The sequence below is a fragment of the Musa acuminata genome, chromosome BXJ1-6, assembly GCF_036884655.1.
Source record: "Musa acuminata AAA Group cultivar baxijiao chromosome BXJ1-6, Cavendish_Baxijiao_AAA, whole genome shotgun sequence".
Lineage (NCBI taxonomy): Eukaryota > Viridiplantae > Streptophyta > Magnoliopsida > Zingiberales > Musaceae > Musa > Musa acuminata.
In genome coordinates this window covers 3369135-3393220 of record NC_088332.1, presented here as the reverse complement: position 1 = coordinate 3393220, position 24086 = coordinate 3369135, and the positions used below count along the sequence as shown (strand labels likewise).

Here is a 24086-nt window from a genome sequence, read left to right as displayed (position 1 = left end):
ATCCTTCCCTGATTAAGCTTGTATTTGACAAGAAGACAAACGAACTGTTTATCAGCGGAAAGAATGGGATAATTTGGAACATGTTGATGACCACTTAACATGTTGATGTATGATAAACATCATGTTTATGTTGATGTATGATAATCTCTAGCTAGCACAATTCCAGGGGCAGCTCGTTCAGTTTATTGAGATTTTCAAGTATAATACATGAAGTCATATAGCATTCTACATAGAAATGGATGTAATGAAGCATCTTCCATACACGTAGTTGAAGATTGCAAAACCAATCACCAGTAGCAACAAGAACCGAGTAGTCTAAAGCAGGAGACTATGTATCAGATTCAAAGAGATTTCTGCTTTCAAGTTGATAAAACAGCAGTGCATATTTCATTTCAAGCATGCAGGTGGCCTTAGGCTTTGGATTGCCCTGACTCAGTCTTATTGCAACTAGATACCGGCCAACTCCCCTCGGAAGTAGTATGGTGGCCAAGCAGCTGCCTTGGCAAAGAATGTGACGTCCGCTGGTTCAGGCCATATCCAATCTGTAGCTTCTGAAAAGATATAAAAGATGACTGACTACACATCAAAGAACTTTTGTTCCTGGCATCTCTTCTGCACACAATAGTTTGAAAGTTTGAGAATTCAGACACTCTGATATGCAGATCCTGTCAAACACTGAGCACAATGTGGTAAAGAAGACAACTTTCTGGGTGCTAAAGTTGAATAGATTCACACAAAGAGCAACTCTAGTACCAAAGACATCTACCACAATGGAAAATGAGCTCAGTTATAAAGAAAAAACAAAAAAATATTAACAAAAAAGAAAGCAGAATCAGTTTCTCCTTAATGGCGTGTATGATGCCTATAGGAAGATGTTAAGTTTCAAGAAGGCTTTGCTAACAAAAAAAGTGAAAATTTGTCATATTCCCATTTCCATTTCTAGATGGCAGCAGGTCAGAGTTTTTCATGTACTCTGTGCATACACAAGGGCTAAGCCCCTTAAGCTACATCAAGATACCTGTAAATTGAGTTTGGAATGAGTACAAGACAGAAAATAGATAGCTAAGGAGGATTTGGGTATCTCAGTAGTTAGTCATGGGTATATCTCAGAAAATAGATAATAAAAGATAGCTAAGTTTGGAAACGGATACAACGAAATTCATTCGTGTACCCTACCCATCATCATTTGTAATTAAGAATTGAAAAATCTGTCTTAACATGACAATGGAGTACATAATCTTAGATTTGCCCATCTTGAAACTATTTTACCACTTCAAAAAGTTCATCAAATATGTTGACCAGAGGAGGCTCAGATTTGCTCATCTTTTCAAACATTGAGTATGACAAGGAAGGGCGAATATATATATGTATGTATATATGTATATATATATATGTCCAGTTCTTTGCATGCTCCCATACCACAGTTTGTCAGGGTCAATTAGAGCAAGCAGGACTTTTCCTTCTAACTGAAATAAGACATGGCTGCAACTGGTTGCTCACAGAGTAAGAGCCCATCCAAGTCTTGCCTCGCCAGTCTTATTACAGCACCCACTTGTTGGACCACCATAGTTACCACAATAGGGTAAAACAAACAGCAGCAGCAACAACAACAACAGCAGCAAAGACATAATAACAAAGTTTTGCCCTTTCCAAGTAAATCATCATCACCTCCTTGTATAAAAAAAGATAGAAAACATGAAAAATTCCACCACCACAGCCAACTCCTAGGGAGGTGGGGGAGGGGAGGGAGAGAGAGAGAGAGAGAGAGAGAGATAGAGAGAGAGAGGAATCCAAAGACAGGAGGATAACCATGGGTTAACCAAGATCCAATGAGCTGCCTTTCAAACAATATATATCAAACCCAACTGGCCATCAGCCTGGCCAAGGCTGGAATTCAGTCAGTTGGCTGATGGAACAATTGCTCAAACGTTATAAAATATTTAAAAAAACAGAAGGCAGGAGAAAAAACTTGTTATTTGAAAAAGGGCTAAAAACATGTACTAGGAAAACTGGCAATAACAAGTAAATTAGAGCCTCCACATAATCGTTTGTTGGCAAAATTTTGAGCATGGAACATAACATGCAGCCATTTATAGGTGATATTACCCATATACAAGTGTTTTCATCTACACACAACATTTGATATCATGCGTTTCAGAATATATGCACAAAAGGTTCCAGAATAATCATAAATAATGAGAATAATATACTTCCAAATTATTTAGCAGAATATGATCTAGTAGATATGAATATAAAACAAATCACTGAATTTAGCAGAATAGGGATCATATCCATAAAATCTGACACTGGATGAGAGAGTTATTTAGGAGGGAACTTTGGGACTCTGGATGACAGAGCATGAGACACACACCGCACCATAAACAAAAAGGAAATCTTGAAAAAAGAAGAACCCTAAATATAGATCAACAACCTAAAATCGAAGCAGGAATGCTGAATCGATTACCCGTAGAAAGAATCAAGCTTCAGACTGAATGTGATCCAAAAGAAAGAAAATGGAAGAAAGATTGTAGAGAAAAAGAATATATTGGAATGATCTTGAAGGACGGAAACAGGAGGAAGAAAGGGAGGCTCGGATTCGCCTTTGATCCATCACCGACAGGTTGGAGAACAAACCATCCATTATCTGTTGGAGGAGTGGCTGCAGCGGTTGCTTGCCCTGCGGAGCAGCGGCAAAGCCATCCGAGCTGCCCCGCTACCGCCTCCCCCAAGGAAGGTTTCATCGTCATCGCCTCTTGAACATATATATATTACACACACACACACACACAGAAAGAGAGAGAGAGGGGACACCACTAATTGGTATAACGTGGATGCGCCCTAGATCTCCTGCAAAAGGAGGAAGAGGCGCGTGGGCGGTCAAGTCCCGAGAGGAGCGCTCACTTCCGACGGCAGAACTCGTCGGCGTAGGAGGTGGTAGAGAAGAAGGGGAGGAAGCATGCCCGCCCTCGGTAACGGCGCACTACTCACCTTCTCCTCCCTCTCCCTCTCCCCTCTCCCTCTCTGTTGCGCAGCTCACGGAGAATAAAAAGGAGGCACGGTGCCTCTGCTGCGCGCTTCAAGATTCGTGCCCAGTTGCCCTAATACATATTGGAGTGGCATCTGATCAACAAAGCGTGGACGATCTTTGATTTGTCGATGTAATAAACGCGCTTCAAGATTCGTGCCCAGTTGCCCTAATATATATCGGAGTGGCATCTGATCAACATAGCGTGGACGATCTATGATTTGTCGACGTAATAAACGCGCTTCAAGATTCGTGCCCACGTACCCTAACCATATACCGAAGTGGCATCTGATTAACAAAACACGGACGTTCTATGATTCGTCGATACTTCAAGATTCGTGCCCGGGGTACCCAGAACTACATAGTGAAGTGGCATCTCATTTACAACACGTGGACGACCTATGATTTGTCGAGATATGTACGGACGCTTTAAGAATCGTGCGACGGTCACGTATGTCTCGAAGTGGCATCTGATTGACAACAACACGTGGACGATCTGTGATGCCAAACATCTGACCTGTACACACAGTTGGATCGATCGAGAGCTATCGATTGATTCGATCACTTCAACAAGGAATCAATGCAATTGATACAATCAACACACACATGTAAGGAATTCAAGGTTGGAGATGTAACAATGGATTGTACACAATCTACGAGGGTTCAATCGATGGCATGGCACAAATGCTTACTCAATCAACCATATCTGCTTATTTTAGGGGGGTGAAGTTTGATTCTTCTTCCTCGAAGACACAGTTTTCATCCTTTTGCTGCAGATATCACCTCAGCTGCATTAATTCCAAGGTTTGCAAGCATGGGCTTCTCATTTTCCATGGCATCAGCACTTTTCTCTGTCATATTTCAGACTCGAAGATAAGCTTACTTCATCTTCTTTCCAGCAGCCATCTCCCTTGTTTGCCTTTCACCTCCTTCTTGTCATCATCAGCACACAACATCTATCTACAGATACAGGTATTTCGATGTCAAGATTCATTTCGATTTCCTAATTACATTTAACAGTTTTGTGTGCAGAGATTATGTTAGAGAATGACTCTACCAGCATACAGAATGCTCATATCAAACCTCTTTTTTCTCCCTTTAATGTGTAGCACAGGGAAAATATATGATTACTGTGGGAGCTTAAGAACATGAAAGATTGTTCTTTCAGAAAGTATTAGCTTCTGATATGACCATATAAACACCACCAATTCCTGGTCCTTGCAATCTAGTGGTGGATGCAAAATGTGGAGTCACCCATCTTTCAAAAGATATGCCATCCACTTTTGATTGGGATGACAAGAGAGCCCACCATCCACATGTTCTTCATCTCCTACCACAAGTGCATCTCTTTCTCTGTTTTCTCTGTGGTTGGGCATGGCATATATAGCTTGCAGTGAACCACCATTAGCAACAGATGACATTGTCAAGTCTCTTTTGTTCGTAGATATCAATGTGGCAAGAGACTTGAAAGCATTGCTGTGAATTAGTTTGGTAATTTACTTGGTAATCAGAGAAGGTAGAACAAAGCCAATCTGGAATATGCTAAGCTTTATGATGTAAGAAGAATCAGAAAAGTACAAATCCAACATTGACTGTCCTTCAAAAGCAGTATAATTCTTAGGATATTCTTGCATACTTTTCCAAGAGAATCTTCTTTAAAACCCATGTGAATTGTAGCATTGATCTGATCTGCAAAACTACTGATGCATTCATAACCCCCACTGGATTCATAACACTAGTAGCTGAACTAATAATACACTCTGTTGAGCCATTGCTTGATCATTACCTCGCGGTACTCCTCTTCATGGCCAGCAAAGAAACCAAAGGCATCTCCGTCAGCAGCAGTCTCCGATGAAGAAAGAAACTCTCTAAAAGCCTACCCACAAACAAGCTTATAGCGTTTTCCATAAATTGATATATTGAGACTCGTGAGAGGTCCAAAATTCTTAAGGACGGACAGTTTGTGAATGGAATAAAATGTATCGACTAATTACTTATCTTTCGTATTCTAATCTAACATTTTAAAAGATTATATTGACATTCCTATAATTACGAAAGTGAAACATCTAGATCCATTTACCCTAATATCATCGGTTTTACTAACGAAAATATAAAAATAAAATATAAAATAATAATTTTAATGTTCTAATTAATGGTAACATATGACGTTAACGATGACAGACAAAATCGTTGTTGAGAGCTACGAATAACTATTATATATGATGAGAGCGACAATGAGATGTGAGAGCTGTTTGACAACTACATCAACGTCACGTAGATGCAAAGTGACGAAATGGTCATTTAGGCAAACATCAACGTAGATACAGAGTAGCCCTCACCTTTTACTATCGCTCTCCTCATCCATAGTAGTAATTGCACAAACATCAACGTAGATGCAGAATAGCTCTAACGGTATTGTCGTCCATCACCATCGACGTTGTCTATCATCATCAACTAAAACATTAAAATTATCTTTTCATCTTTTGTTTTTCGTATTTTTCTTAATATAATCGATTATATTAGAATAAATAAACTAAAATATTTTTTAATATAATTTTTAAAATATAAAGAATCTAAATACTAAATATTATTAACTGTAAGAATAATAAAGAATTTGGACTCCCTTGAAGTTTGCACCTTCACCATCTAATTAATGTGAAATAAATAATAAATACCAATAATAATTGTATATGGTAGATTTAGTTATATTATATTAAATCTAGTCATTTTTTTAATCAGCAAGTGAAAAAGTTCAATCTTTTAATAAAAATAAAAAAATTAATAATTAGCCCCTCGCTGCTTTATAATAAGCCTCCTCGCCCGTCGGTCGCCTCCCCCGCTGCTGCTGCTGCTGCTCCAGCACCCGTTTGTCGGCCTCTTGCTCGCCTCCTGTCTGCTTTCGCGCGGCGCTGACAACGGTGGTGGTGGAAGAAGGGAAGGGGACAGAATTCGACGGTCATGGCGGGAACGGGTGTGTTCGCGGAGATCATCGACGGGGAGGTCTACAAGTACTATGCCGACGGGGAGTGGAAGAAGTCCGCCTCCGGGAAGTCTGTTTCCATCATCAATCCCACCACCAGGACGCCTCAGTACAAGGTCCAAGGTGATGGAATTCTTTGTCCCTAGTTCTCGAAGCTGCTTGTTTGGAGCAGAAATTTTAGTTCTTTTAGCTTTTTCTTCTTCTTCGGTGGGTGATCTGGTTGTGTTCGATTAGAGGGGGGGGGGGGGGGGGAAGTGATCTTTATGTGTTATAGCAACCAACAACCTTCGGAATCCCTGGAAACTCTTCCAATTTTCTGATGTAATTTCAGCCTTTTGGTATTCGGAGACTGGAAATTCACCAAGAAATGGAATCTTTACTGGAGTTTTCCCCTAAAAATTTGATCTTTTTTGGGGGATCAGGGCTGTAATTTGTCAGTACAGATTCATACGCTTTAGGATGCATGCTGTCAAGGCGGCGGCGAGAACATCACCTGCAATGAACGCGGAGTGATCTCAGTCATCGAGGGCATCCTCGAGATCAAGGGGATATTGAAGACCATGACTGCTCACAGCTTCATTTTCCGAGTTTGTTTCAGCTACTCATGCTCTCAGTTCCTCATCAGCCCTGCCAGCCCTTCGTTGCTACCCTCACTACCGCCGCCACTCGAATCTTTCTTCTATGACCTTCGAAACAAAGAGCTGTTGTTTCAAGCTTTAGTTGAACTCTTTTTCCCTCTTGATGAAATATAGAGATAATTGGCCCATCTAATTGTGCTTTAATTCAAGCTTTGATGATGAGGTTTTTAACGTGTGTTCTTGTTCTTTTTCTTTTACTGTTGATTTGCCGGGTGCTTGAACCAGCATGTACGCAAGAGGAGGTGAACAAAGTGATGGATGCTGCAAAGGCAGCACAAAAGTTGTGGGCGCGGACGCCGCTGTGGAAACGGGCGGAGTTTCTCCACAAGGCGGCTGCGATCCTCAAAGAGCACAAGAACCCCATAGCCGAGTGCCTTGTCAAAGAGATCGCCAAGCCTGCAAAGGATGCTGTCACTGAGGTAGTAGACTAACTTGATGCTTCTCATGGCTACTTAACCACCCTTTTTTATTTATTGCCGTGTATCTATCGATCTTGGTTTAATTTTTGTTGAGTGGCTAATATGAAGGTGGTAAGGTCGGGGGATCTGATATCATACACCGCAGAGGATGGAGTTAGGATTCTCGGAGAGGGCAAGCTCCTGGTCTCGGACAGTTTTCCTGGTAATGAGCGCAGCAAGTACTGCCTCAGTTCCAAGGTGATCGTCTTTATTTTCTTTCTTGTTCTTGTTGGTGTTCATAACTATTCAGCAATGAGAAGGAATAAGACATAATGCAAAGGACATCTTTAACAAAACTTGTCCTGATATAGATTGTAAGCAGAAGGGAACAGGTTGACCAATTTGAGTTTTTCACCTTCATGAAGTTGAATATGTTTGAAACGATTTTAGTAACCAAAGTTGGCTATACAACAGTTGATGATTTAAATCAATCTCCTAATCATTAGTGTATCATCCATAAAGAAATGCAGTAAAAGTTGCTAGGAAAATAAAAAAGTTCGTTGGACTTCAAAAATAAATGTAGATGAGGAGAACAGAATTTTGCATGTGTATTGATCAAATATCATTGTTATGATTTTCTTTGTTTAGGATGATTACATTTGAAAAGGGAATCACGGTGGGTGTAAAAATTGGAAGAATTATAAGGCTAATAGGAAATACTTAGGAAAGCTTTTTGTTGTTTTTGTATGTGGTTAATTATTGGCTGTATCGATCTTTCTATTCAGTTTGTTAAATACCTTATCTACAAACTCTTGTACTTCCTTGAATAAATCAGGATATTCTTCTTCCTACTTTGGTCATGGTAACTTGAAAACTCGGGCTAATTATAGATTATCTTTTGTAGTTAGATCTCTTTAGCATTCCGGTCCTTATACTTAAAAAAATTATATTGAAATTTCTATAACTATGAAAGTGAAACATCTAGCTCCATTTACCCTAACGTCGTCGGTGTTATCGACGAAAGCAAGAAAACGACGGGCAAAATAATAATTTCAACATTCCAGATACGTTTTTGGTGGTAGCAGACAATGGCATCGCTGTGGGACACGGGTGGCTGTTATGGATGAGGTAGAGCGATAGTGTGAGGTGAGGCGAAGGGAGAGGAGGAAGAGGACGATGCAGATGTCGACGCTCTGCATCTATCGATGTTGCTCGGCAAATGCAACGATGCCGACACATATACAGAGCGACGACGTCTGTATTTCATTTGCATTGGCGCCGATGTAGATGTTGAGCAGTCCTTTCATCACTTTACATCTACGTTAGGCCTACACAGTTGTAGAGCGTCGACATTTGTATCATCCTCTTCCTCCTCTCTTTGTCTCACCTCTCGTCGTCACTCTTCCTCCTCATCCACAACAGCCACCTACGGCCTCCAACGGCGCCATCGTCTACCACCACCAAAAACATAATTGAGACGTTAGAAATTATTCTTTTGTCCATTGATTTTGTGTTTCTATCGGTAAAACCGACGACGTTACGATAAATGGAGTTAGATGGTTTCACTTTTATAACTATAGGGATTCCAATGTAAATTTTTTAAGTCTAGAGACTAAGATGCTAAAGAGGTCTAACTACAGGGGGTAATGTATAATTAGCCCTGAAAACTCTATAGTTGCTTCGTTACTCTAGATCGCCAATTGTTTCTTCAATCTAAGTTGACTTACTATTTTACTAGAGAGATATTTCACTTTGTACATATAACATATAAAAAAGTTTTTTTGAGAAATACTAGAAAGAGCATTTTCATTAGTTGAATGGGCAAGAAACTATAGGGGTCACCTTACCCTATGCAACCTTTGATACATGGATGTGCAATTATAGCATCCTTGATTATATATATTTAATCTTGCATATAACTTGAAGATGTGATGCAATAGAAAGTTGTCATAAAAAGGACGTATCCGATGCATGAGACTCCCGCTGATGTGAGGTTTGGGAAGGATCAATATATGCACCTTTACACTTAAATATAGCGAGACTATTTTTATGACTCAAATCATGTTTTCCCAAGTACCAAAGAGCAATCTTACCGGCGTACCAAGGCACACCCCCCTCATAGAAAGCTATCATTTATTGCAAAATCACAGAAGTGCTGTCTTCACCTTAAGGTGAGTTGCAATGAACAGCCATTTTCCGAAGTTCTGCACCTGCAATGGATCAAACGCTAGTAAACACATTTCATATAAGGAACAAAATTTCAAAATCAACGGGAAAAACACAAAAAAATATCTACTACAACAGGACAATTGCAGTAAATATGGATAAAAGATGATATGGAGATCTTCAACCCGAAGCTCTCTGAACTGAGCTACAACTGCGATTTCATATAATCTACATTAGGAAATATACTGCAATCTGATTTTGAGTTTGTTTTGTTCTAGATCCCTCTTGGTGTTGTGTTAGCTATCCCTCCTTTCAACTATCCTGTAAACTTAGCAGTCTCCAAAATTGCCCCTGCATTAATTGCCGGCAATGCCCTCGTGCTCAAGCCTCCTACTCAGGTATGTAAATTAAATCTAAATGCTCCACTTATACAATCAGCAAGATATTCTCAAAATTCATGTCTTTGATCTTGGAAATTGTATGAAACAACTTTTATCCATCCTTTCGTGGCCAGGGTGCAGTGGCTGCTCTTCACATGATACACTGTTTTCACCTTGCTGGTTTTCCGAAAGGCCTGATCAGCTGTGTCACTGGCAAAGGATCTGAAATAGGCGATTTTCTAACGATGCACCCTGGAGTAAATTGTATAAGGTAATAGCATACCTGGAGGTACTATCTTACAAGGTTGTATCTTTTTATGCCTTGTTCGTCTCCTAAAGGCCATGATTATAAAAATTATTTGCTTCTTATCACAGCTTTACTGGAGGTGATACTGGGATTGCCATTTCAAAGAAAGCTGGAATGATCCCTTTGCAGATGGAACTTGGTGGCAAAGACGCGTGCATGGTGCTTGAAGATGCTGATCTTGACTTGGTTACCGCAAATATAGTGAAAGGAGGTTACTCTTACAGGTCTTGTAACAGAGTCCCATATATTCACTGAGATCGACTTTTATATGATTTCTTTAACTTCTCATCTCTATTATCTGCGGGGGATTTAGATAGAGATCTAGAAGAGATGAGTACACTTTCACATTGCGGTTTTAGTTTGATGTGGAATTTATTTCAGCCGAATGTGAATTGTTTTTACTTTTGTCCATCACAGTGGTCAAAGATGTACAGCAGTCAAAGTAGTTCTAATCATGGAATCAGTAGCTGATGCTGTTGTAGAGAAGGTGAAAGCTAAAATGGCAAATCTAACTATTGGTCCACCAGAGGAGAACTGTGACATCACTCCAGTTGTGTCAGAATCTTCTGCAAATTTTATACAAGGTTTGGTTATGGATGCCAAGCAGAAAGGAGCCACATTTTGCCAGGAGTACCGGAGGGAAGGAAATCTCATTTGGCCATTGCTACTCGATCATGTCAGACCTGATATGAGGATTGCTTGGGAGGAACCGTTTGGACCTGTGCTGCCTGTGATTAGAATCAGTTCTGTCGAGGAAGGTATTCATCATTGTAATGCCAGCAACTTTGGCCTCCAGGTAATGCTGTTTCGAGATCCTATTGACACCAAATTAGTTAGTTCTAAGCCTACTTCATTCAGAGTGAAATGTACAAGAATCATAGATTTCTTTTAGTGCATTCCAAAAACAGTGGCCATAGTCTAGTAGATTGCTATATCAAATTAATTAGATATCATATACTTACTTTAGTGCATTCCTAGATTTTAGTTTAGCTAAATTGTAGTCCATGTATTTGTCGTAGGGATGTGTGTTCACAAGGGACATCAACAAAGCGATAATGATCAGTGATGCTATGGAGACAGGAACAGTTCAGATAAATTCGGCACCGGCTCGAGGACCTGACCATTTCCCTTTCCAGGTAATAAGCAACTCTTTTGATGTTGGAGTTAACATGAAGTAGTCTGATTGTGGTATCTTTGATTTCTGCAGGGTTTGAAAGAAAGCGGCATTGGATCGCAAGGCATAACTAACAGCATCAATATGATGACAAAGATAAAGAGCACGGTTATTAACTTGCCATCTCCATCTTACACCATCGGTTGAAAGATCTCATAGACTAGTTTAGATGTTCGATAAGCAGTGAGTGAGAAAGACTTAATAAATCGGTTTGGGTTGAAAGATCTTGTGGAGTAGTCCACATGTTAAATAAGCTTGAGAAAGTTGTTGTGTGTGCTGTGAAAGCTCGATTATGCTCGATTCTTAGTTTTAATCTGAAATGAAAAAAGATTGTAGGACAGCATCAATATCAGATTCGGTTTTTATTCTTGCATTTCCTATTTCTACTCTACTCTAGTCTTCTATTATGAACCTATTTGGTCATATTTTGACAATCCATTCATTTTTCAAAATGTCGAGAGGGGTCGGTTCAAAATTTTAATTAACATATTAGTTAGTTTAACTAAGATTTTGATAGATGATCATAAGATAACTAAGATTTTCATCATCTATCCTTCAAAAAAAAAAAACACTTAATCTTACAACCTAAGCTCTTTCTTCGAAAACAAAAATATATCGGCAAAAGAAAGATTGATGTCTCCAAAAACACTGGATAACAAAAATCCGACATGTAATATAAATGAAAACCCAATCTAAAAAATTAGAACAATGATTGATGAAAAGTCTGTTACTGAGCTCGACTTACATATGTGCATGCTTTGTTTTAGAATAAAACAAACACTGCAGAAAAGTAATCAGACGAGTATTAATTTGTCATAGCTTTCTACTCAGATAAATTACTTCTTTTACAAGCCAAAGCTGTAAGGAGAAGGGAAAAGAAGAGAAGAGAGCTGCTGACCATAATCTCCTCGGTTCTCGTTTGGCAAAAAAGAATACCAAAAACTAAGAGACAGCAATTTCATTTTTGCCGTCATATCCTGAACGGAATAATATTCAGCAACCTCTGTTTCTTCACTTTGGATCTTTCTTGTTGTTTTACATTGGTCATCTCCTGGAACTCGTTTTGGCCACCGTTTGATTCTTTAGACTTCTTTGCCTTCTTCCTCCTGCCTTGACAGTACTCCTCATTCCTGAGATAGTTTATGGATTAAATGACACCAAAATCCATGGGAAGAAAAATAAATAATGGCACTTAGAGCAATTGGTAATGTTGGTGTTATAAACAATAATTTGTCATTGGCAGTAGTAAGAAGGAGAATCTAACCTCTTGTGCAAGCCAAAGATTTCCAGTTCAGATAATCTATGTACACATAGGTACTATAAACACTACAATATAGAGAGAAGTATTTTTCAAGATGAATTTGGCAACAGATAATTGGCATAATAACTATAGCAGAAGATTGCCATCTCAAGGCTGGTGCTTGGTCACGGATGGGCAGAATCTCATGGTAAGCCATGCAATCCTTGTCGCATTAAGCTTTGTGTAAGAAAATTGTCCTAACTGGTAAGCCATTTCTTACAGCATAGATATGAACCAAATGAGGATGCACCAATGCCAGTCAAACTGTGGGGCTTTTTCCCTAGTGAGCTTCATGTTATACCAACGCATGCCAAATAAAAAAACAAAGCCTTAATGAAACATCAACCAAATCATAGAATATAAATGGCTTGACATGCTGGCAAACAAGCATAAGAGTTGGCCGTCCAGCTGCAGTAGTAGCTTTAATTTTATCAACTATGGGCTTTGAAAGCAGTACTAGTACCATTTATCTCCATAGCCATGACACAGTACAAGTAACTTACCATTCATCCACCACATAATCAATCCTGCTACTTCTTGAACTTTTAAGTCCGTGTACTTCGAACTCTGGTGATTCCAGGTGATACCATCTGGCAACTGCATAATAAAAGAAAGCATTAATCAGTGTGTAAAATTTAAGGTGAAGTAACAAAGATCATGAATCCAAACAAAAAATACAAGAAAAAAGGGAGGCAATTCAACAAATATTTGAAATGTAGATGGTACCAGTTTTTTTGTTCAAGCCCCTCATGAGTAGTTTCATAATATTATGCTGAAGGAGCCCATTGTCATCTAAAATTGTGTCTCTTGAGTTGTAGTGATAATCTGTGGAGCTGGAACACCATCTTGATTGCTCAGGATGATCATGTGTTCGATCTTTACCATTGTCCCCGTCAATTCCTCCAGTTGATATATTCAAAGATTCACTGTTACAGTAACTATCATTCCTCATACTGCAGGTACTTCTGTTTTTCTTGAAAGTAGCACGAGAATGCTTTCGACCAGAACACTCAGAAGGTACAACATTTTTAACAATCTCAGAGGTTGATGTGCCCTGATCATTCATGCTAACATCATCAGGTACAGCTTTTTTTTGCAAGCTTGTCATAATTGAAAGCCGCTTTTTTCTTCTGTTTCTTTTCCTGATTTTATCTGCACTCAACAAAGAAAGAAACAGTTGCTTGCGGCCAAAATACATTCCATTTAGTGAATGTTTTACATGTTTTTTTGGCTTTAGTCCTGTTTGGGATTTCATTATGTCAAGAACTTCCTTCTCAACAAAACCACTTGAACATCCCTTTAATACATTAGTCATTCCAGATTCCTCCAGTTTAAGGTCTCCCCCATTGCACTGTGTGTTAGTTGAGCACCTCTTGCTCTCATTACCAATCTGGATATGCAAACAAGAGGAAAAGTTTAGATTGTACACACAAGAATCAGGAATGAAGAAAGGGAAACCCACCTGATGTTCCACGGAAGTTTTATCATGTGATGCCATCTGCATGAATCCCAACTGGTTTAAAAGTTTGAGAGGATTTTTATCTGCAGGTACGTTACTTGTTCCTTTTTTGCTAAGTGCATCATTATTCTGATAAATTGCAATTGCAACATCATCATTCTACATGCCAAAACAAACCAAGGTCAACAAAGAGTAATATGTTCCCTGGAAAAGCACTTGCATCAGATCTGATAGATAATGCTGAAATTACCTCGTGCATATTGATTTGCTTGAGAATCTTCTCATGATGTTGCTGAGGAGAAGAGTCTGAGCAGGAAGCATTATTTGGCACAGAGAGGAGCACATCTGACTTCACCTCTTCGTTCCAATCATTAGAAAGAAGACATTTTCCACTGTTAGTTTGATCACTTTCAGAGGTGACAGTGGCATCATTTACATGGGTAACCATAACAACAAAATCCTTGTCCCGTGCAGGTTCGATTGAATCTTCAATCAACCTCTGTTGAATAATCTGGGAAACAGGCATCATGAACTCTTTTGAAGATGCTGCATCTGCTGATTTTTTCCCTTGCTGCAATGCATTTGACATAATATCACTATTTGCTCGCAATAATGCAGCTTCTCTCCCTAGCAACTGGCTGTCACTCTGGGGAGCTACATTTTCATTTTGTATGTTGTTGTCATTTTCTCGCAAAAATGCTACTCCAGGTAACTGGGAATCTGATGAAGTACCTATTCCAGAATCAGGATGACAATCAGTAATAGGATAACTTTTAAGTATGGCAGAACTAGATTCCAAGGTGCTTAGTTTCCCATCCACCAAACAATTTAGAACTGCTCCCTTTATAACTAAGGCTGAGTGAGGAATTAATTTCTTCCCAGGAGGATTAGTAGAAACACAATCTTTTTTAATCATCTCTGATGATTTCTTCACTATAGAACTCCTATCACGGACATAAAATAGCATGTAGGCCTTCTGCTCTAGGACAGTCTTCTCACTAACCTGGTAAACCTGCAATCGTATTTTTGAAAGAATCAACATGAGAACCAACTAAAATAATACAAGCATGAACAAGCCAAACTTTCAGTTGCTCAGACAAAGTCACAGTAAAAGCAATTCAGATGACTCATAATTAAGTATTTTCTCTTTTCTGCTTAACACATATAACCTAAGGATATGATTTGGTTTTATCATAATATCTTCCAAGTTCCATTTTGAAGGAAGGGTATCTTTCCCCTTGCCCCCTTCTATTGGTGTCTTTGATCATATTGTATTGTGAGGTGCATTGGCACATGAGCAGAGCATGGTGTAATAGATATCCAAGTGAATTCCTACCAGGACCTGTGATCATAATAAATCCATTACACATTATTCATGCAACCCTAAAATCTAAATTTTCAGCTTGTATATATTATTATTGATGATTTTATTAAGAAGTCAAGATTCAACGATTTACTGATAAAATATAATAACATAAACATAACATGATAACAAACAAAGCAAAACATACACTAAACCTGGTTATCATCAAGAGAATGCCACATGCCACTAGAGGTACAAACATAACAATAATAATGACCAGATTCGGTACTCCAGCCAGCATGCACCAAAACTCCATAAAGGGTGTATTTCAAATCATCTTCCTGAAAAGATTGATGAGGCAAAGAATCAGATGTTTACATACATCAGAATGTTCAAGATGAAAGGCTGACTAATTTTAATGAATTTACACACATGTGGATCACTGATGAAAGGTTTTAAATCAAGAGTGAGATCAAAATCCACTTTTGTGTCAATCTTCTGTCCAGGAAACAAAGAATCAAAACGTTTAAGATGAATAGTGAGAACATAAGGGGCCTTGTGAATGGTGAGCTGTTTGAGAGCCCTAACTTTCTCTTTGCAGTTTTGACACTGGTACTGTCTTTCCCCTCCATCTAATTGTTCCACAGCAGTAAAATGTTTTAGTGCTTTCCATAAAGAATCAACCTTTGCTATTTCGAGACTCAAATCCAGGAACGGATCAAATTTATTGGAAGAATAGGAACATTGCATGCACTTAACCTGCAATAGAGCATTCAAGATTCACTGACAGGTCTATATTCTGTAAAAATTGCAGGTACATAGACAGAAGGTTTATATGAGCAACCTGACTTCTCAGTCGGCCACCAAATATCTTGTGTACCAAACTTTTTTCATAAGCAGTAGGGGACTCACTAGGGACTCCAGATGGTAAACAGCATTTGTGCATGGACTCAAGCAAGCTAACCATGTACTCATGTGCATCTTCTTGTCTAGAATTACGAAAATTGCGAGATATGCCTGATCAGCTGGTTAAGGTTTGCAACTTTAAGTTACAGTAGCACTACTTGTTAACTCACTACATACCCTTTCTAAATTTAAATTCATCATTTTCAGTGGCAGCAAAAAAATATTTGTTAAAGGGCTGCAAGAAAAGGTAAAATTATTTTGTGTACAAATAAGGATACAACGTAAGTTCTTGACAAGAGTAGAAGGTGACAATATCTTCCCAGTTGACTGTAGGGCAATCATGACGTGGTTCTGAATGGCACACATTGCACAAAATCCAGCTATCTGACCTACAAAGGTAAATTCAGAGCTGAAATCAATAAAAAATAAACAAAAATAGGAATTCGAATGTATACTAAATCTGGTCTGTGTAAACATATATATAGTGCAGATGAAAATATTAATCAGGCTATTTTCTACAAACTGATATTCTTTTCCCTGAACTGATTAGACAAACAAGAAATTTTCCACAAAAATACAAGTTAATGATATACATGCAAACATTAATGCTGGTGCTAAAAAATGAACGAAAAAAGGAAAGAGGATAGAGAAAAAAACTCACAAGAAATTTGATGTTTCCCACTCTGTAGATATGCAGCAAAAGGCTCAGTGTATGTCAGGCATTGAAGGACTGAATTAAGAAAACAAGTGTTGCCAAGATTGGCCAATCCAGCACCCTGTAAATTATAAGATTTTCACGCTTTTACTCGGGATGTTACAATCTCAAAACCATAGTATGTGATTGTAAAAGCAAAGGAAACAGACTAACAGCCAATCTGGGAGGTTTACATAAAAGTAAGAGATAATGTAAAGAAGGAAACTATTAGACTACAACTGTTTCCCATCAGATAAACGAATAGACCGCCCAATCAAGCGGTAGGTACCATACAATCAAGAATGACGCTCCCCAAAATTACAAGATCAACAACTTCTGAATCCCGAATCGGCAGTATACCAAAAACTGCACTTACAATATTACGAAACCTGATCCTAGAGCTGAGCTCGGGGTCCATTTCATGCTCATAGGCCTCCACACCATCCGATCTCCTCCCCAGTGACGGCGCCGAAACCGCGGGAGGATCCCGATTGCACGCCGAGGGCCTGGGAGTTTCCGAATCGGGGTTCAGGGTTTCAAGATAGAAAGCCCCGTTGGACGATGGTGAGAAGAATTTACGGGCAGGGTGGAACTCGATCCTCCTCTGGATCACCGTCGCGTCGGCGTCGCAGCCATCCGGCGTTTTCGCCTCCACCAGATCGTCTGCCATTGGGGACGAGACGAGATCGAGGCGATCGGGGTTTCCACCCTCCGGTATTGGCGATCGGGGACGCGAGATCGAGACGAGGGTTTCGGCGGTGCGCCCCTCTCTCTCGCGCTCTATCTCTCCCAAAGATTGGCCGGGAAAGCGGACGCGGAGTTATGGGGTTGGGTGTCAATATAAAACCCCGGCGTGCGGTTTTGGGCGCAAATCCAACGGTGGCAGCTTGCGATATCACTACTAAGGAGAGATCGAGGCCCTTGGTTGGTGGGTTGGATGGTAGCGACTCCTCTCGGGTGGGACCCACCGAAAGGAGGAAGCGGTTGGCGATTGAGGCGGGTGGGGAGAATTGGAACTATCGGCCTGTTGTGCCCACGTGTTTAATTCCGCATATGGCGAGCGAGAGATGACGTCGACATTGCGCGCATCTGTGTTGGACACCACATCACCCCTGAATCATTTCACGGCCGATTCTGCTGTTGCTGAAGAATGTTTATTTCCAAATCTCGTTAGGTGCTTGATCCCTTCCATGACCGACGGCGCGGCTCTGCTCCGCTCCCTCGTCATCCTGATCCTCCCAGTCCTCTCCCTGCAGCCTACGTCCGAAGCGTACACCAGCAGCGTTCGACAGGGCGACAAGAGAGTCACCGTCTGTTGGACTTTTGTCTCGCAACTCTATGTCCAGCGCGGCACGGAGAACACTGTCGCCGACACCATGAACGCCGGCTTCGCCCACCTGTAGATCAGCTCCAAGAAGTCCAATGCTGAATGCAGTTGACACAAACACACAGTAGCGATGAAAGGAGTTAAGGACACTACTACAGACATTGATTCACTCAAGCTTTCAAGCGACAACACAGAAGAAATGCTCGAGTTGCAGATGGCCTTATTTGACTGGAAGCTCTACTTAATCGGACTCTGACACTCTAAATTCAAACAGAACACCAAGAAATCAAAGCTGATGAAAAGAATCATGCCTAAGATTGCTTCAGAGCCTCGAGTTCCTCGTAGAATACTTGCTTGAACAGCGGCATGTTCTCCGGCTCCATGGCCACCGCCAGCGACAGCCCCCCCTCCACGCCGGAGTCGTGCATGATGTACACCAATCCACTGAACTGCAGCGTCGCGCGCACCATGATCGCCGGCTTCCCCCACCCGAAGTCAGCCTCATAAATAGGCAGCCCCAGCCAGCTGATCACCCAGAGATCGGTGCCGGGAATCACCCATAAGCCCTTCTGCAGGCCTCTCACGTCTCGTTGCAGCTCCAAGTAGTCTATCAGCGACCTTATGTAGTCGTCATTTAGTCGAACAGTTGCGTCGTTGATCTTGTCGGCCCCGAACTCCAGCGAATTGGACAGGATCTCCCCGGCTTTCGCAACCGCCGATGTTCTAAAGATGCCATTGCCCACAAAGCCTGCGGGAAGCGGCGGCTTGACGCGGGTACGTGCGTCAGCCGTCATGTAGAGCCTCGTCTCTTGGTCGCCCCCCAGCTTGCGCGCTTTGCATGCTGAACGCCATACGTGAGCCGTCACTGCTTTGAAGGTGGAGAGACCTTTCTTTCCGCCTCCGCTGCCCTTGAGGAGATGTAGCTGTTCTTTCGATAGCTTAAGAATGGCGGTATCGAAAGGGGCCTTGCCGGTGGACGGCTTGGCTGCTGGCTTTTGAATGTACTCGACGTAGTCGAAGAGGACGGTCGGCGGTGACCGGGCACGGAGGAGGGTTCGGTCGAGGGAAGGAGGGGCAGAGACGTTGCTGCCTCGGGCGATGTCGGACCATGAATTGACGAAGTGAAGCGCGCCGAGCCCGTCGGCGGCAGTGTGATGCACTGCTACGCCCAAGCACACGCCACCGCACTTGAAGAGGATCACCTGCAGTAGATTTGCTTGAGGTTTTAGCCGATCCCGTGGACATGGCGAACAATCGACAAGAAAAATGACAAAAAATTAAAGGGGGGAAGATCACCTGAACCATGACAAGGGGGCAAGGAGCGTTGCCGGACTCCACGGATGGCACCAGCATCTGCCTTATCGTATCCGAAGGACCGAAGTCGTCAAGGACGTCGTCCATGGCGGAGGCGGACCGGGCGACCATGAAGAGGGCGCCCTCCCCGGTGCACTGGATCTCGACCCTGCCGGATGAGTCCAGCCCGAGCCGGCCGGCCAGGGGGTAGAACGGCACCAGAACCTTGGCCAGCGCCGCCTTCAGCGCCTCTACGGCGAAGGAGAAGCCTCCGATCGGTCGGGCGGCGCTGGGGGGGTAGAAGTAGACGGTGGGGGTGTGGGATCGAGACACCAGTAGGTCCAGGTTGGAGAGCCAGATGCTGTGTGTTGGGGTCTCCTCGGCCGGAACCACCATACCTGATTCAATGGTCTCCATCACTGTCTCCGTCTCTCTCTCTCTCTCTCTCACTCTCAGGCACAGGCACAATTGCAGACGTTCACAGAAGCAGCAGCAGTAGAAATAAATGACTGCTTTGGATACCGTTTCTTTTTAGGTGATCGTAATGCAGTGCAGTAAATTTCATGGCGATTTCGTAGCAGAGATGCAAACAGGGTGTCGATGAGTAACAAGGACAGCATCTTCCTGCCCAATGATTCCGGACATGGCGTTTCCTGCTGCTTCGTCTCCCACGTAAGAATGGGAGGAGCTCCTCTCGTGTTTCGTGGCACCGCCATGGCGCCACTGAGATGCTCGCAGAGGATCCAAATCCGTGACTGGTAGCAGCCATCTGTGTCAGCGACAAATCTGATCATATAAGATTTCATCAATTTTGACTAAGAAAACGATGAAATCAATATAATATTCAAAATTGGGTTGAGTTCAGACGGCATTGATAGATATTATATTCAAATTTTCAACCATCTATATATATATATATAATACATTGGTATCCATCACTTAAGTCAAGAATTGATTGATCGAACTACACGCTGATTCGAAGTCAATTAGGTTTTCTTTTTTTATATTTGTCTTAGTTTAATTTCGATTAAGGACTTATTTGTTTGATTTTTAGAATGTTGAATCTACATCAATATCAATTGTGGGGTATAATATTATGGGGGAATTATACGTTTATCCCAAACCCAATCAAATTTATGTTACATCCAATTTGAGATTTTATAATGTTTAGTTGATTCGCTTAACCTTATCATTATAGTTTAATATTACCCTTATACCAATTAAGTGTTGGTCATAAAAGTGTCCACTTGACGAGGTTGGGTGTTGCCTAGTGACATTGATATGTTGGTTACAATGTGAGATTTCGTCACACTTAATACAAAGGAGTCATACGATGTTAAGATATCGATCATCGTTGAAAAATTGATTACGTCTACACTCCTCTATCAATATCAGATTTCATTTTGTTCACATATTTCTCTATAAAAATAAAAAAAAATATATTATTTAACTTTGTTCACTTATAATTATAAGTATATATATATATTTATTTGATAGAACAAAAGACAGAAGAAGAACAATTAGAATTCTTCATCTCTCTAAATTTAGTCAACAAATATTATTCTTTTTTGACCTTTAAATTGTTCTATGTTGTCATCCAATTCTAATTGTATTGGATATGCTGTCCTCTAGGTATACTTATACTATCGTGATTCATAACTTCGATCAATTCCCCATTGTACGTTAGCCTTACACGGTGATTAATATAGCTATCGTACGTACATCCGCGGGTGAGTGGAACTCGAGTCTATCGACGACAAAAAGGGTTATAAAAGAGGAAGAAGACGTCGAATGGGGGAGGAAGGTCACCAATGGCGATCACCTGTTGCTCCCTCTGCGGGCCCCTCCCTTCCGTGGTGACGAACCCCCTTCTTCCTCCCCAGAGCCTTGGCGGGTGGAGCGGCTCCTCCGTTGCGGCTGCCCCTTCTGGACGCCTCCGGAAGGTTCCGGCGCTCCTTGTCAGAGCCTCGGTGGTCGATTCATCCGAGAGCTCTTCCAGGTTCGCCAAGCGCATGGAGCGCGCCTGGCTCATCTCTCAGGTACGCTTTGATTGCTTCTTCTCCCCATCTGTCTCTCCTTCGCTGCTCAATTTTGTTATCCTTTGCGATGCTAGGGCTATTGTTTAGGCCCTCTTTATTGGACAAAGGTGAGATTTTTCCCTCCTTTTGATGCTTGACTGATGAAATCGAGATTTTGTTGGGTTGGTGTTTGAATTTTAGCTTATTCCTTTGAGGTTCGTTGATAGACGTAGAGTATCCTCATTTGTGGCAATATACGTTGTCAAGATCAAAACTTCCCGATCTATATATCTCAATTGTTGAAACATTACTAAGTGGAGACGAAGTTTCTGACACCACACAAGAATTAGGACGTATATGCTGGAATGCTTGCTTCAAAACCAGCATCATTGTACGTTGTGAATAGTAAGAGGCTTGTGGGCCATGATATGGTTACAATCTTATTTAAGGTATGTAATCGCCACTAAGATAGAGGACTATGACAATGAAGTGCTTATGTGGATTTATTTTTCTTGATAGTCGGTATGCAATTGAAATGTTGAATGATCTTAATTTTTCTTCATGTCTCTCTTGTAAATCTGAGGAATGCTATTCGTTAGTTGGGCTTCTAAATTCTGTGAATAACTCTCGTTGTGCTTCATTGTAGAAGAATCGAGCAGATCAATGTTTTTTAGCTTCATTCAGTTCAGTCCTAATATAACAAAGAAATCAGTTATCAGATTCCTTAGGATTTATAGAACTATGAATCCATCTATAATGCTGCTCAACCGAAATGTTTTGCAAATTACTTTAAGTCGTTGTTAGTTGTGGATTCTGTGATGTTCAGTATTAATAATTAGGTATTTACCTCTCAGACTTGTCCTAGCACGAGAGAAGTAACCTCACTGTTGTGCATTCAAGTTATTCATGTCAACCACTCTATTAACCCAGTTATCCAGTAAGTTAATGTTTACGAGCAGTTGTCTCTTCTACGTATATGAGGGTTCTAGGATGCCATTGAAGTTTGTAACCATCATCACTAGTAACATACTAACATGGCAGTGTCAGGTAACTAAAATGATTTCTTTGTTTCACTTATTGATAGTTGGTTATAGCCTCCTCATGACTGCTGAACACTGTCATGCCAAAATTTTTAAGTCTAATACAGTAGCGCTGACTAGGAATTTGGTCAGGTACTGTGAAAGCATGTCTTCATCAATGAAAATTTAAAAGTCCATCACGTAAAAAGGACTGGTGCAACCTTCATACTGTTTGTGGTTAACCCTAATGAACCACTGTAGCAACCTATTTGATGGGTTTCATTAAGTGGAACCTGAATTTTGTACTTGGGAAAACAAAAGGATTGGGAACTTTACGGTTTCTCTTAACAATTGAAATGCAAAATTTCAGCTTGTTTTATACTCATGAAGAAAATAATATATTCTTCTGAGGATTTGGGAAGAGACGAGGCCCTGGTCTAGATTGAGAGTTTGATCTCCCATGTCAAAGGAGCAACTTGTTGTAGAAGTCCACCCTTGAGGATGTGAGAAAAGGATTAAAATATTTTCTCATGAAAACAAATAGCCTGTTGTCTAGTTTTACTTGTTTGTTCAGTTTATGTTTTTCATAACTGCTAGGTGAGACTACAAGCAATTGTGTATCATATCGTCTTGATGTAGAATTTACCTCTGATGTTAAGACACCTTGGTAAACATGTGTACCAGTCACAATATGGTCATTTTGCTGACATGGCTCAGCAAGAAATGTAGGCAAAGAGTTGCTAGGAGGATGATTGGAGCTCCTTCAGATGGATCATTTAAATAATTTCTATTGGGTTTTATGTTTGAGTCCTTAAAGAGTGGACAAGTCAGTGTTGGAGCTGTGGTCGTATGTTCATTGCAATTATATGCAAGATCAGTGTCTGTGTTTTTATCTTGTCATATGGGAACTTGCTGTTTCCTTAATTGGTTCTGGTGATAGGCTTACAAGTCTAGGAATGCCATGTACAAATTGCTATCTTTTTAGCCTCTTGATCATGCTTCTTTAGTTCTGATTAGAACTTTTTTAAAAAAATGTATTAGTAGTTGCTCTTGTTTGTCAAGTGTTCTTCACACCCTCTGGAACAAGAACATTGTTAGCAAGAATGCTTAAACAATCTTTCTTACTGTTTGCTAGTGTTCCTGATCTTGTCTAAATAGACTTCAATTTTTTGCCTTTTGTTCATTTGGAAGTATAAGATTTTTGGAATGACCTAATTATCTTATTTGCATGTGCACATGGAGCAGCAGCCAACTCCAATCGCTTGTTCTTCTTGTGGATCAAATGGCTCTGTTGAATGCAAGTGGTGTGCTGGTACTGGCTTCTTTATCCTTGGCAATAAAATGCTATGTGAAGTGCCTTCTAGAAATACCACCTGTGTTATATGCATGGGAAAGGTAATCTAATATGGTAAACATGATAAGCCTCACATTTTCTGGCAGACTAATTTAGTGACAAACTTCTTGTGGTTTTCGTCCAGGGTTCTGCTTCTTGCCCTGATTGCAAAGGCACAGGCTTCCGTGCAAAATGGTTGGAGGAACCTCGGCCCCCCTCTGAATAGACCGCTCCCATCTATGTTCTATGATGATTTGTAGATAATGTAATTTTGATGACTGTTACAGAATCCAACTATAAAGCGTTTGCTGCAAGACTGGCTGCTTCAAATTGTTAACTAATGAGAAATTCTTTTTTTTTATGGCA

At 40.8% G+C, this 24086-nt stretch overlaps 4 protein-coding genes and 1 long non-coding RNA gene across 9 annotated transcripts; 2 read left to right on the top strand and 3 right to left on the bottom strand.

The window, feature by feature from the left end:
* Window positions 1-152: 152 nt before the first annotated feature.
* Window positions 153-3101, bottom strand: LOC135675664 (uncharacterized). Its single transcript, XR_010513956.1, has 2 exons — window positions 2812-3101; window positions 153-612 (listed from the first exon to the last, which is right to left on the bottom strand). It is a non-coding gene; the product is annotated as an uncharacterized LOC135675664 (long non-coding RNA).
* A 2753-nt stretch (window positions 3102-5854) lies between these two features.
* On the top strand, window positions 5855-11441 carry LOC103986699 (NADP-dependent glyceraldehyde-3-phosphate dehydrogenase). The gene is made up of 9 exons (XM_009404785.3): window positions 5855-6128; window positions 6869-7062; window positions 7171-7299; window positions 9486-9605; window positions 9722-9858; window positions 9963-10118; window positions 10312-10690; window positions 10914-11030; window positions 11102-11441. The coding sequence occupies exons 1-9, from the start codon at window positions 5984-5986 to the stop codon at window positions 11213-11215; spliced, it is 1491 nt and encodes a 496-aa protein (XP_009403060.2). The 5' UTR covers window positions 5855-5983; the 3' UTR covers window positions 11216-11441.
* Window positions 9031-17552, bottom strand: LOC135675663 (ubiquitin carboxyl-terminal hydrolase 23-like). 2 transcript variants are annotated; one of them, XM_065186036.1, is made up of 12 exons: window positions 17107-17552; window positions 16698-16812; window positions 16315-16425; window positions 15975-16147; window positions 15563-15889; window positions 15346-15471; window positions 14078-14839; window positions 13831-13986; window positions 13095-13758; window positions 12872-12965; window positions 11967-12198; window positions 9031-9251 (listed from the first exon to the last, which is right to left on the bottom strand). In XM_065186036.1, the coding sequence occupies exons 1-11, from the start codon at window positions 17398-17400 to the stop codon at window positions 12039-12041; spliced, it is 2982 nt and encodes a 993-aa protein (XP_065042108.1). In that variant the 5' UTR covers window positions 17401-17552; the 3' UTR covers window positions 9031-9251; window positions 11967-12038. The 2 variants fall into 2 exon arrangements, with proteins under 2 accessions (XP_065042108.1, XP_065042109.1); XM_065186037.1 differs by lacking the exon at window positions 9031-9251 and adding an exon at window positions 10577-10709.
* Window positions 17553-18165: 613 nt separating this feature from the next.
* On the bottom strand, window positions 18166-19848 carry LOC135675662 (putrescine hydroxycinnamoyltransferase 1-like). Its single transcript, XM_065186035.1, has 2 exons — window positions 19354-19848; window positions 18166-19259 (listed from the first exon to the last, which is right to left on the bottom strand). Exons 1-2 carry the CDS (start codon window positions 19765-19767, stop codon window positions 18369-18371), a joined length of 1305 nt encoding a protein of 434 aa, XP_065042107.1. The 5' UTR covers window positions 19768-19848; the 3' UTR covers window positions 18166-18368.
* A 1286-nt stretch (window positions 19849-21134) lies between these two features.
* Window positions 21135-24086, top strand: LOC103986698 (protein BUNDLE SHEATH DEFECTIVE 2, chloroplastic). 4 transcript variants are annotated; one of them, XM_065186034.1, is made up of 3 exons: window positions 21135-21389; window positions 23636-23699; window positions 23866-24086. In XM_065186034.1, the coding sequence occupies exons 1-3, from the start codon at window positions 21162-21164 to the stop codon at window positions 23883-23885; spliced, it is 312 nt and encodes a 103-aa protein (XP_065042106.1). In that variant the 5' UTR covers window positions 21135-21161; the 3' UTR covers window positions 23886-24086. The 4 variants fall into 4 exon arrangements, with proteins under 4 accessions (XP_065042106.1, XP_065042104.1, XP_065042103.1 ...); XM_065186032.1 differs by having other exon boundaries at window positions 23633-23699; XM_065186031.1 differs by having other exon boundaries at window positions 21136-21389; window positions 23636-23782.